Source organism: Neodiprion virginianus, chromosome 5 (genome assembly GCF_021901495.1).
Source record: "Neodiprion virginianus isolate iyNeoVirg1 chromosome 5, iyNeoVirg1.1, whole genome shotgun sequence".
In the NCBI taxonomy this organism is placed as follows: domain Eukaryota; kingdom Metazoa; phylum Arthropoda; class Insecta; order Hymenoptera; family Diprionidae; genus Neodiprion; species Neodiprion virginianus.
In genome coordinates, this window is record NC_060881.1 from 20,569,737 (window position 1) to 20,583,477 (window position 13,741).

The following is a 13,741-nucleotide window of genomic DNA, read 5'->3' on the forward strand; positions in this document are numbered from 1 at the left end:
AATTTCACATTTTCTAAATCAAAACCAAGTGCACAAAGCCACATAATAAAAAAAACAAAAAAAAAAAAACGTGATTTTTAATCGGGAATGGTTGTAGACGGACGCACTGGGCACATGCGATTCGCTCCGAAACCAAATCCTTAGAACTCAGTTGGCTGATTAAAAATCAGCTATAAAAATGAGAGCTGCAAATGAACTTGCAAAAAGTTTTAAACTCTTGACCGGCTCTCCGTGCATGGCGAGTATAAACAGTTCCAGCGTCCCACAGAGCCAGCTTATTGAATCAGCGCGTGAAACAATATTCCGTGTCTAATTAAGCATCATTGCAGTGACTAAATGAGTGGGCGATGGCGACGACGTAATCAATAATTGGATTTACTAGGGTTGTAAAATTTCATACGGCAAAGCGCATGTATATATATTGGCCAGATTGACTGGGGATTTGTTCTCGGTAATCACATCTGCTTAGTTGTTAATTAATTAGTACACGGGAAAGCGTAATGACGCTTCAGATACCGTGTGTCACGCACTATCTGCTTTGCGGCAAAAAAAATTTTTTCCAGATCAAAAGATATTTTAAATTGTGATAAACTGTATTCCAAGAAGGAAATAGCGAATTGACCAAGGTGCAATATGTCGACTAGCCCAACTTCTATTTTTTCTATCTGTGATACAGAAAAGGGCTGGGTGACATTTGTTATTTGTATAAGAAGAAAGACAAAAAATTTACAACCATTTTGCGCGACGAATATGATCTTTCGGCAAATCTTAGACTTCCGTGTTATAAAAGATTTTTGAAATTGTGTAGCAATACACTTCATTAAAATATGACCGACTTCGTACATATCACAGATTTTCTTTTCAAACTTTAATAACATTTCCAATAATATACTTGCTATGGATAAAAAATTGCGCTAAAAACATTTAGATCGAACGTTATTTAGGCAACGTTATCTGCAAAATGAAAAACGTTTCCGGGATATGATCGAATCGCTCAATGTCGAGTGGGCTGTACGGATATCTGACCAAGAGCGTCGATTTAATTTCCGGTTAGGCACTCTATGTCGTATCAAAGATGTCATTGAACCTAGATCCGTCACCGATAGTCGTAACATGCCCATGGCACTGTAACATAACAGGGTAAGGCAAATGGCTCTGCAAATATACGTGCATACATATTTTCAATATCATTAAATAATTTTTGATGATTTCTATTTTGAAACATTACTTATTTTACTTTCTTTACTGTATTATTTTACATTCATTCATTTATTTTCTTTATTACACAGAGGCATAATTGAACAGGATAAAATGTCTTCCTCTCAACCAAGGTTATTGTAAACAAATGGTGACATATTATTATTTACAACAGACTTGTCATATCTCAATTGTATTTTTTTGCTTCCAAACCGTCGTTAGACACCTGTTTTGTGAACATGATATGTTTGCCGTATCAGCAAAACGATGTGGTTGGATATATAAGGTGTTTCCAAGTAAAGTATTTGGGGTTGCCCACCGCTAAGGGGAACAAATATCGATACGAGTTATCGGTAGGTAGCGCGATTAAAGTCCTTGGGAGTGAGGTGGATCTGTCCGTGTTGCCAAGTGGTGTCGATTTGGCCAATCAGGCGTTACGTTGCTTGCAACTATAGAAGGTAAAAGTAAGGAAGACTAGCTCCGTATATAGAAAGTGTCTGTAAATTAGAGGGAAATTAAGATGGCGTTGCTGCAGTAAAAGTTCCACAAAGTGCTAATCAGATCGAACTCGATTGAACCCCGATAGCTAAGCGCCAATCAGGTTGTTTCCCTTGTTGCTTATGAGCGCCATTTTGGTCACTTGACGAACCGCTGTTTTCTATTATTCGGCCGGCACTTTTTCAATTAAAAAGCCATATGTGATAATTCTCCTTACCTCTGCCCTTCACATTTGTAACCCATGCCGAAGCGTACAGCGATCGCTTTACGGAGTCCCCTTAAAGTGATTATGTGACTTAACTTGACTAAAGTAGTTATGATTCGGTAGGACTGTTTTATCGAGATTTTTTTCCCTCAGTTTCAGGTAACCAAAAATGCTGCGGCGTTCACTTGGAAACACCCTGTACATTGCGCATGTACAGTTGCATTTGTATCTACTGGGAGATGTGTTATTTTGACGAAAAATGTTTTCGTAATGTCTATCTAGCCAGGCTCATGCTGAATGTTTAGCAAGAGAGAAAGAGGTGGAGCTATTTGCGAAAACAGCTGCATGCAAGATTTTCTTTGTAACGAGCGAGTTCCACATGAATATACACGCCTATTTGTCTTTTCACATTCTTATTTTCTCTTTGCGTTGCCTCGTAAATATTTATACGTAAGGTACAAGTACGGGTATGTTGCGATACGGGTGTAACGTATTATGATACATACGCATTATTATATGTCTTTGAAATGAAAACAGTGAAAGAATAAGAAGAGCGAAAAAAAAAAATTCTTGGATGGATGGTGGGTATGTTAATATACACGAGTAAACATATTATATAAATATCCCTCTTATTATGTTCAAATATATTGCATGTTTATCAGATCTGCAGGCGTCATTATCATGGCAAAATACATCGTGCATCTGCCTATATATAAACGCGAAATGTCCTTCGAACGTTCCAGTATAAAGCGATGATAGCTGGCTGTGTGCAAATTCTTTGGATTCCAGAACAGCGGTACCTATCCGTACTACTCTGTACCTGCATCTCGGTCAAAACGCGCGAGAGAAATAATTTTCGCTGTACCCGTACGTTTCATAAGTCCGCAGCGGCTAGAAGATTTCGCAATCCAGCTCACAGAGGGTAAACAGATTGGCGAGTTGGAGAATTTATTACGATTCAGTCGATTCGTCGAATAGTTTCACGAGAACATTATATCTTGTCTAAAATATGTCAATAGAATCGATCTTTTATGACTTTATAACTCAAGTTCATATTTCATCTATTTATACATTGCCTTTACTTCAAAATGAGCGTTCCAATTAGAAGATAAACACACGGTCGGTTGTTCAATCCTTGAGATTTCATCCCGATTGGATGACCAGCTGCAGGTATATTGCGTAAACAAGTTTTCTTCGCAGGAATTTGAAGACTTGGACCGTTAGACGCATTGCGCCTACCTAATTTAACTCATCCGTTCTGAACGAGTGGAAAACTTTTCTGTCCGTTTATTAGTTTCAAAGGAATTTTCATCACGAAATGGTAAAAAAGTGAAGTGCTTGCAAATTTTTTTTCCTCTTTCTCTCCTCTTTTTTTTTTTTTTTGCTAGGCGTAAGCAGTCGTGTTCCACGACGAGTGTTATAAATTTGCAGGAACGTCTAACTAGGTTTGAAATAAAACCCGCGGGGCTGTGCATGTGCACTTGGGCGTTAAAAATTAATTAGGAGTGCCTGCGAAGCAGGCTGCAGTTGTTGACACGGAATTATTATGCTAGTTCGTTGGTGGGGTGTATAAGATTAGAAATAGCGGAAAAGGTCAGGCTCGATGGTTCTTCACCAATGACTCGCGAGTAGTTTCTTGCAACTTTTGTTCCCATGTGTTGCGCAGTCTTGACTGCGCTTGCTCGGGTGCAGAATTGTTCGATGATCGATTGTAGCCCATCGTTTTTTACTCGATGGAGACGGCAACGCGCATTCGCATGATGACGAATGGGGTTTAGGCTTAAGCAGGCATTGCCTGCTGTAAATCGCTCGACGTCTAACCAATTTGTAGGAGGCGATAAATTACCGCCACCGGTTACAGACCGACTGCTATATGTCTCGTTCAACCTAAATATAAATATGGTACACAGACGATCTCGCATAAGTTTTCCAAGTGCTCCTCATCCCCGTACTCAGAGAGCAAAGGACAACTTCTGCGCTGCTCTTGCTTTAGTGCGTGAAAATATCGAGGTGGATAAACCTTAGCGGAACATTGGCAATTCCGGCAGTTTTGAAATTAGAGCTGTGCCACGTTTTAGCCAATCACTTGTCACAACATCCAGCAGTGCTTACGGAAAAAAATACTTTAGGTTTTATGACGACACCATTACTGCCGCATACTTATTGCCAGTCTAGTCAGAAATCTTATGGCTGACTCGATATCATATTGATTTTGTGAGTAATAGATATTTTAGAGGAACCTGTACAAAAATGGTTGAAAAAATTTAGATAATACAATTATGCTTTTGAAAACCAAAGATATACTCAATTGATTCGTGTTTTCCAGGCGGCGATATTTTCAAATCGGAAATTCATATTTTACACCAAGATTCAATCTTAGGTAATTTGAATTTTTAACAAGGGATTCAACGGTGAACTTTGATTTGACCTTGAACCTCACCTTCAAGGTCATTTTGAGTTCAACTTAGATTTTTCAAACGGGAATCCACATTTTTTGTGCCAGAATCGGAAAGAGCGGGAAATGTTACGTTTGAATAGTGTTAAGGTCTAGGGTCAGCGTATCCTCTACGGGTCAAACAAGTATGCTTAGTAATTTGGTAATAACGCGGATAATTTTGAGGATCCACATCTGCCGTAAGATATTTCGCACAAAAGTTGTCAGGTTTGGTCAACACGATCTGATTAGCTTTTGAAAGTTCCGCGAAACATCTTGCGAGAGATGCGGATCCTCAAAATTATCTGCGTTATTGTTACCAAGCATACTTTTGACCTTTATTTGATTCGTAGAGGTCACGTTGACCCTAGACCTTAACACATGTTTAAAAGTAAAATTTCTCTTTCCGAGTTTGGCACCAAAAATGGGGATTTCCTTTTGGAAAATCAAAGTTGGTCACAAAATGCCCTTGAAGATGAGGTTCAAGGTCAAATAAAAGGTCACCATTGACTCCCTTCTTAAAAATTATCCGAGATTTAACCTTGGTAAATTCTTCTTTTTTTTATCGAACCTCACGAGATTTCTAGAAGTTTCTATACTTTTTCCTCACCCTGTATAACCTTAACGTGATTCACGGTCACGTAGACTTTTACCATCGAGGATATTTAACGCGTCGTTACCCGAACGGGATCGTTTCCGTTGCACGGTTTTGAACGAGTAATGCAAAAGAAATTACGGAGGAAAGCACTCGAGAAAGCCGGAAGACAATGCACCGGTTGGGGAGAGCGGAGAGAGAGCGATGCAAAGCGAGGGCTTTAAGGTAGTTGGGCAGTAATTTCGGAAATATTTAATTCACATGAGTTTTAATTATATAATTTTTTGAGTAATCTTAAACAATCCTGCAAAAGTTTGAAAATGATTTACCGTCTAGTTACTTAGTTTTTTGATTTCAAGGTTGAACTATTTTATTTTGTTTGGACAGGGACTGATAGTTTCGAGTTGGTTGTTTCAGAATAAAATGTTTAGGAATAATATGTAAAATTTTTGTGAATTTTATCCATCATTTAATAATTAAAGACATAATAAAAAAATAAAAAAATTAACCGATTATACTTTTGGTTAGGTTGTACATCCGGCAACGTCGCAGGTACGCAGATTACGCGCTGTGTGCAAATTATTTATTTTCTGCTGTTTGGATACGCTATAGCTGAAAGAATTTATTTTTATTATTTTTTTTTTGCGAACCCCCCCTCAAATAGTAACTGATCTGACATTTTGATTCACAAAAATAAAGGTTATAGCGAGGTAAACATCGAAGATTCAAGTAGACTACAACACAAGAAAATCACGCGACGTTGGCAAATTTATTTTCTGATTATTTCAGGAATACAGTGCTCAGGATTATCCGCCGGATGGCGTTACTGTCGCTAACCAATGACGTTAAGTGCGTGCGTAATTCCATGTGCCGGACGGACTGACCGTGTAAAAAATTTTAATGCTATCAAGCGAACGAGGATAAAGATGAGGATAAAGAGACAAGCGCAGGAAAGAGAGAAAAAAAAAGTAATGCCTCGGCTTTCAACCGCCCTGGCAGCACCCCGGCTAACACCTCAGCGAATTTTTATTGCCAGCTTAAAAACAAGCTGGGTGAATAGCAGAAGGAGAACACCTATATTTTTTGCACCTTAGGTGTAACTGCGGAACAAAGCTGGGAAGAACGTCCTTTAAATATAAAAAAAAAAAAAAACTTCGGAGGAGATTGCTCAATCTTTTCCACAAATTTATCCTAAAGAAACAAAACAAACCACAGCTTACTAAATGTAAAAAGAAAAGAAAAAAGGGAATCTTGGATGACTCCGAAAACTGGAAATAAAGAAAGACCAGGAATAACGCGTTGGAAATAGTGTTTTTCGATACTAGTGCGCGAAGGTGACAATGCCCGCACAAGCGTGAAGGCGCAGCACGAGCCCGTAGACGAGTTGAAGGGCGAGTGTGGCGCATTCACGCGAGATAGGCATTGCCAACTTTCGCAAGTGTATCGAACTCTATTTTTTGCTAAACCGACATACACGATTATTTTTACACGAAACTACGGCACGATGTCTGTTCAGTGACGATGTCGAGCACGGCAAAGAGTGACAAACTATTACATCGGTGGCGCTAGTGCAGCTGTTTGCGAAATGCTCAACTGTGTATAAAAGCGCGACCGTCATTTTCGCACACCGCTAGCAATGTGCGAAGGTTTATCTTATACCGCCGGCAATGTGCGAAGGTTTTTTTCTCACACCCCTAGCAATGCGCGAAACTTTTTCCCGCACATGTGTATAAAAGATTACTTCCGGTGCTTGTAAATGGTGCATAAAAATGGACTTTCCATGCAGGTGTTGCAAAAAAATTCTTTTATATGTCATAGCCTCCAGTTGGGGAAATTCACCTTCTTCAGGGACAAGTCGATTGTACGAGAGTTTTTTCTTCACGGTTGAAATTACGTAAATCGTGAGGGCTACGCAAGCATATTTCTTCAAAGAGGTCGGGTCACAAACCTGGAGAAAAATTAAACGGTGCTTCCTCTTCTTAACTTTCACTTTGTTGAACCATTCTCTTCCCCACGTTTTTTTCCGTTCTTTTAATTAAGAAAGCAAGAAAATTGAATTTTTTTTATTAGTTTATTATTCTACTTCTTCTTTACGCTCTTTTGCAACTCTTCAGCTAAAAGTAGTAGATTAGGGAACTCTGCGGGTCATTGTATACTGTAGACGCACCCTTAAAACCGTTACCAAATAAAGAAATTACGAGACGACCTGTCGCTGCCACCTTGAAGTTTACAACGTATATCATAAACTCGAGTGCAGGCACGAATTTAAGCTGCTCGCCCCAAAGAAATTTTTCAAGTGGTCGAAACCTCCACCTAATTTCCAAAACAAGGAAAGGGGATGATTTGAGTTAAGAACGCGAGACTGAATTGAATCCTTTTTGGTCAATTAAAATACTACATCGTGAATATTAATTCACTGTAACAATGCAACGTAGATTTGCGATCAATTTATCTATTTACCTCTTCAACCGTCGTGACGAGCGTTAAAACGAAAATCATGTTAAATATTCATTCATTCGCAGGACTTTACAGATCGATTTATCCATCTAATCCCAAAGAAAATTCTGCCCCCCCGCCCTTCCCCTTCTGTTGAGGGGTTATGATCGTGGCGTCACGTGACTGATTTGACAACATGTATGAGAATCCATCCCATTTTTTCTTTAAAACATCGGCTCAATCTGAAATTCGTTGGGATCAGATCGTTAGGACCAGCTAGGACCGATAAATTATTATACGGAATAATAATTGAATAATTTTCCCAGTATAACCTCAAACTCGTATCGCAGTGAAACGAATAGATGAAAAATCTGTACGATATGTGTTCAGACCTGGGTGACCAGAGCGCAATTTCAGCCGATAGCATGATCATCTTACAATAAATTACAAACCGATTCGAAGTTCTGAGAAAAAATAGTCCCGATTCTCGTAAATGCTCTTAAGTCGGTTAACCACGATGTTCAAAATATCCTAACGGGGTGCTTTGGTCGATTTCGACGTTGACGTATATATCTCGAAATATCAAAGTCTGAACTCTGAACAAAAATACTGTAACACATTTTCATTTTACGTAGAAATAAAGAAACGGCATGGAATCTATGAAATTACAGGGGTATAATTCGTCAACAACGATATCGACCAGGGCTTCCTCTTAAGGTGTAAGAATTACAGGAATGTTCTGCAGGGGTTGAGATCCAACACAAAATTCGTACGACTTTTATAATCAAGAAGATCATTCTGGTTGCCAGTTTCTTTCGTCGTTTCAATTTACTTCACCTTACAAGAATGCGATACACGTATTCGGACATGTATATGTATTCTATGTATACAAACGAACGGAAGAAACTTCCTAGAGCAGTTATAAATGTTAGATATGTACGCGCGTTGCGCGAGATAGCTATACATATTACGATATTATAAAACGTATTACATTCCAAGATTACCACTCAGCCCACCATCGAGGTGATGAATATATATATATATATATATATATTTAGTTCAATCCAGTACGATATACGTATATATATGTATATATGTATATACGTATACCATATATATATATCTACTATATATATGTACTATACATCGTACTGGATTGAGCTAAATTTCAATTTCTTCAAGCTAGGGTCGCCGCCTCGACTCGCCGCCCCCTTTGCATTAAGCCTCCATCAAACTTCTCCCGCCCTTAGGGCCCCTCGAACCACACGAAGTCATCATTTATTCGGAAAAGAGGCAAGCAAAAATACAGAAATTTTTTTTTTTTTTAAAGGAAATTCACTTACATCTCGTCTTGTTTATCGGTAAATTTAATTTCAAGCGATGGTAATTTATTTTGCAGTAGCATCTTCGTATATCCCGATTACGAACGTATGTACTTTCTGTATTATATTACAGTATATCATATTCATTATCCTTTAGTTTTTCTTTTGAGACAGTAATTAGAAGAACAATTAGTAATTGGCGCATATCGGAGAAAAGATAAATCACTAGTGCCTTTGTACGTTGAATCGTTTATTTATCGCATGTATTCATATGTAGGGGCATCAGGTATCATGTATTTTCGGGCGGACTGCTTATGTAGGAAAGAAAGAAACCGGCCAAAGTGATAACGCCGAAAATCGATGCCAGCGTGAAGATTGCCTCCGCCAATTCATCCGACATTTCCACAGACTCGGCGTTGACGTCTGTATACATTTTTGCACGTTTTACAAGAATTATCAATTACTTTCAAGAAAAACACGCAGACATTGAATATATTTTTTTTTAAATCCTTCCTTCCAATTACGGCGATAAATTAAAAGATATCGAAATAAAAAAATATTCGATATAATAATAGTATCAATACTAATAATATCAAATTGTTTTTAAACTCACGCAGTGAGCGGAAATCTGTAATTTCAATTCAATAAAAATTCTCTGACCTGTCGGTATATCGTTGTCGTCTTTTCCGCTCATAATTGTGCAGTAGAGTTGAAAATATACGGATTGCGATATCGAGAGTAGGTTTTTCGTTATCACGATATTGAATATAGTCTTTTAATTCTAGATTAGTAATGAGTCGATGATTCGATCAATCGTGAAAGAGCGCACAGGACTGGTGACAGTGTTTTTTAAAATCACTTCGAATTGAGTCTCGGCCGCTAAAAGTATCGGTTCAAAATCTGAGTCTTGAAGCCAGAATTGAGGCGTATATATCTCTAATCCGATTTTCTTTCATCTTTCGAATTTGCTGCTCCTGCTGTCGATTCTGATACTGCTGCTATTGACGAGGCCACGTTTTCTTCCTTCTTTACCGACGATTTTCCAGCATCCGTCGTTGCAACCGATTTTGAAGCTTGAGGTTCCGAATTCTCTGAACAAAGTGTTAAAGTTTCGGAAGAACGAGGTTTTCATTGAGAGGTATATAATAGAGGAATCTGTACGGATTTTGGTTCGATATTTTCAAGACGAATCGTTGAACCGATTTTCATCAGATTTTCTTTCTTACTTGCTACGGCTGCTGCTAACCTCAGCTGTCGATCTTTTTTACAGTTATCATCTCGCGTACAACCTGCAGGACCAGATTCCGGCATGGCTTACAAAAGTTTGCTGAAAATTTCAATTCAATGAAATTTTTCTAAACGAATTTATAACCCATCTATGTCATTGGAAGTACGGACAGATATGCAATTTAGTATTTGTCCAATCTGCACCGGAAGTATGCAAAGTGGACAAAAAGTGCCTTTTTCTCGCTCGGAAACGAATGAACGAGTGCAAAATATCGCAAAATATATCGGCTTGCCCGAATTCCCGGGGCAAAATTGAGTCCCTGTGGCTGTCTGAAAATCGCACTCGTACCAATCGCTCGCTTTCCGCCCTTGATACACAATGTACTATTCCCCAGTTTTTGAAAACAAAAATTTCAACACATTTTATTAGTAACGTCAAATTTGATCGAACAATAATATCTCGAATGAGTGTATAAAAAGTATATTTGCTAAATTGGCTATCAAATTTTGTCTGAAGTTAACTGAGATTTTTTATTTGCTCTTAATTTTGTTTTCCTTTTTCCTGGAAACTTGGAAGAAAATCAAATTTTGGCAGTTAGAAAAGCTCACTTACGCACGTCGAAGAATTTTCGCAACAAATATTTCAGCTTTTGCAATTTGAATTTCCGGTATTATTGCTTGCAGGTAGATTTCCGGGTTTGGTCACAGTTTCTCTCAACTTCTTCAACGTCGTTGAGTTTAAACAAGAAGTTTCGGGAGTGCAGCCCAACGGCGAGGAGGCCAAAGCTTCCTGTACCTGATGACGAAATTTTATTTAAACCGAATGTAATCGTCGTCTCACATCTAATTACATACGTGGAAAATAAATATAGTCCATTGCGCAACACAATAATAAAGATAATCAAAATCTTAATAACCTACGTTCAGCAGAGTTTCGTCAATTGGTGTATAATCTCTACAGCACGCGTCACAGTCTGATTTATCTGGACCAGAACCGGAATTCGTTGTTGATTTTGGGGCCTCGTTTACTCCCGACATTATTATTGACCGTATAAAATTGCTCGTTGACTATTCTCGGATCTCTGTACACTATGATTCGCCATATTTTACGATTTTCGCTATATCACACAGGTTACAAAATTCCATATAAATGTCAGAATTTCCACATTTTCTTTTCCGTGTATGATATGCTTCAGCGTAAAGTCGCGGAAGATTAGGTAAAGAAATTTCACCCTGGTTTTAAAAATTCGGGAAACGTTTTCTTGAGTAATTTAATCACATAAATACAGTAATAATATCGCTGAATACTACACGATTTTCTGAAGGTACAAGAAATATGTCGAATAAATTTTGAATTTGATTTATGAGAGTATCAAAGCATGTTCCCGGATCACCGAAACACTAACAACGCGTTGTAAAAATGGTATTTATTCTTTAAGTGATCAAGAAAAAATATTTTCTCCACATTCTAAATGCAGAAAACATAGATATAACACAAATGTAATATTATTTATATATTTATGACAGGTCGGATAAGCCGCACGAAGTAAAATTTTTCAGTGAATCAAGAAACACCTTATCTATTGTAAAAAATTCTAAAAGAAGCTAATTACAATTTACGGTATTTCCGATAGATCAAGAAATGCTGGAATATTTTTCTAAGCTCTGACTTATGCGAAAGAGAAGCATAGAGAAGTTGAAAAGATGGAAAACGTACCGTAGAGACCGTCAAGCTTGCGAAGATATTCAATTGTGTACGTAACGCACAAAATTTTCCAACGCGATTTTTGATAAAAATTTTGAATTTTCGAATCTACTGCCAGCGAAAAGTATGTATCGGTTAAAAATTTTGACTAAGTAATATACCAGACGAGACACAAAGAGACAAACAATAACAGTTGACAGCTAGCTGTTCAGTTGAAGAACCACGAAACCTTCTGTCACTGACTTCACGCATATGAAAAGAAACGACTTGCTCATAGAATCGGTAATCTCGGTTTTGTCTCGAGTAACAGACAAGCGATTGCAACGAATCGAAAGAACCGATTGAAACGTGTGTAACATGCAAAGCGGCTATTCGGATCAAAGCTAGAGGCGTGACTATAGTAACATGGCGTCTCACTGGGACAACAGCTGATCGATTTGGCTAAAATACTCGGCGAAGTGAGGCAGAAAACTTTTTGCCAGTGATTGGACTTCTGTTTACGTCCGTTAAGTTAGTACCGAGTGAAATAAATGCATTCGCAAACGAGTTTTATAATTAAATACAACCCGGTAAGTGTAACATATTCTTCTGCCATCTGACGGCAGATCCTTCAACATTTCATATCCCAATAATTCGAGGAACACATGTGCCGTGAATTTGAGAAATTGAAGGACAAGGATCCCAGGCATGTTATACCAATACAAATGGCGGCAGTGACGGCGTGCAGCTGTATTGGAAACGGCACCGGAGACAAACGGTTCACTCTGTGGGTGTATATTTTATTCAAACTGTTTGGACGCCGCGAGTATGGTGTAGGAAGGTGCATTTATACATGTTTGCACAACTGTTTGTTTGTCCCCTCTCTCTGAACGAGTAGACGTGAAACTAAATGTACGTAAATGCATGAGACAGACGTGCGTAGGATAATATTTACGCATGTTCGTGGTTGAAAGTCATATACATATGGATAAAATATAATTTAGAATATTTATGCGTTTTTTTTCCCGTGTCGTGCCTGTCGGAAAAACTCTTTTTTCAATAATTCGCATTGTTTTGTTATACTTTCATGTCCCTGTAAATGCGTTTACATCGATGCTACGTGATAAGAGGAGCGGCTATTTAACTTGCAGTGTAAAGAAAATAAAATCGAAGGGTAAACAATTTTTTTGTATAAACTTATCAATAATAAAAAAATTATAATTCTCACTCCTCGGCTTTGTAGAATATCTTATTATTTATTTTTTATCATTTCACAGTGCAATGTGTATAAATATTCCATATTCCATATTCCATATCAATTAGACTAGGGTCTGACCCGCACCCTCTTAGATTGTGTGCGTGATTTTTTACATTGTTGTTCCAACTTTAACAGGCATTCCAATTTTTCAGATTCTTCCAACCGTTTTTGGGCTACCCAAAGCTCCTTAAATGATGATATTTTGATAATGATTGGAATATTTTTGAAAATTATGAAAAAAATTACACACATTTCGTGCCTAAAACTAAAAATATTCCAACCAAAATTAAAGGGGGCAGGTAAAACGGTAATTTTTTATAAATCTTTCAATTAATTAATAAGTTCTTTTTCGTCATTTTGATTTGTTTTTTTAAGATACAGGGTTCAATGTATCTTCCCTAATACTAAAACAATCTCTAAATTTCAATTGAAATTTAAAAAAAATTCAAAATTAGTGTGATTTTACAATTGTTACGTCCGGCGTTCCACCACACATCATCCCCATCTTCTTCGACCACCTCTTGCCTCTACCTGCTAACTCTTCCACGTCCCTTGTAGTAAAGTTATAGTCTCCATCCCATCCTCCTATTTCCATGCAGCCACACGCTACTCGCTACGGCCCTTACTCCGCTAATTCTATTCTCCAATATTCTGGATTCCCACACCTTTCGTCTACTCGTACTTTCTGTCTCAGGCCCACTTCTATTCCAACGTTCGTCTAATCAACTTCTATTCCATCCTTCATCAAAGACAATTCTATTCCGACGTTCGTATAACCGACTTCAATTTCAACTTCCAGCTTCAACCTCGGTTCCACTCTAAATATTCATTTCACCTATTCCTAATCCACTTCGCCTAGTTACGCAATTAAAACCTTTTCCAGTT

The 13,741-nt window shown here is 37.9% G+C and overlaps 1 protein-coding gene and 1 long non-coding RNA gene across 2 annotated transcripts in view; both read right to left on the reverse strand.

Moving 5' to 3' along the window:
* Positions 1–5,257: 5,257 nt before the first annotated feature.
* Positions 5,258–13,741, reverse strand: part of LOC124306313 (cyclic nucleotide-gated channel rod photoreceptor subunit alpha-like) — a 37,839-nt gene continuing 29,355 nt past the window's right edge. Inside the window, exons 8-9 of the mRNA XM_046766870.1 lie at positions 6,558–6,559; positions 5,258–5,268 (exon numbers count right to left, since the gene is read on the reverse strand). Coding sequence (XP_046622826.1) covers positions 5,266–5,268; positions 6,558–6,559 — 5 coding nt within the window. The 3' untranslated portion in view covers positions 5,258–5,265. The remainder of the gene's footprint in view (positions 5,269–6,557; positions 6,560–13,741) is intronic.
* LOC124306315 (uncharacterized) lies at positions 9,360–12,514 on the reverse strand. Its single transcript, XR_006908575.1, has 5 exons — positions 11,632–12,514; positions 10,836–11,032; positions 10,528–10,710; positions 9,914–10,014; positions 9,360–9,778 (listed from the first exon to the last, which is right to left on the reverse strand). It is a non-coding gene; the product is annotated as an uncharacterized LOC124306315 (long non-coding RNA).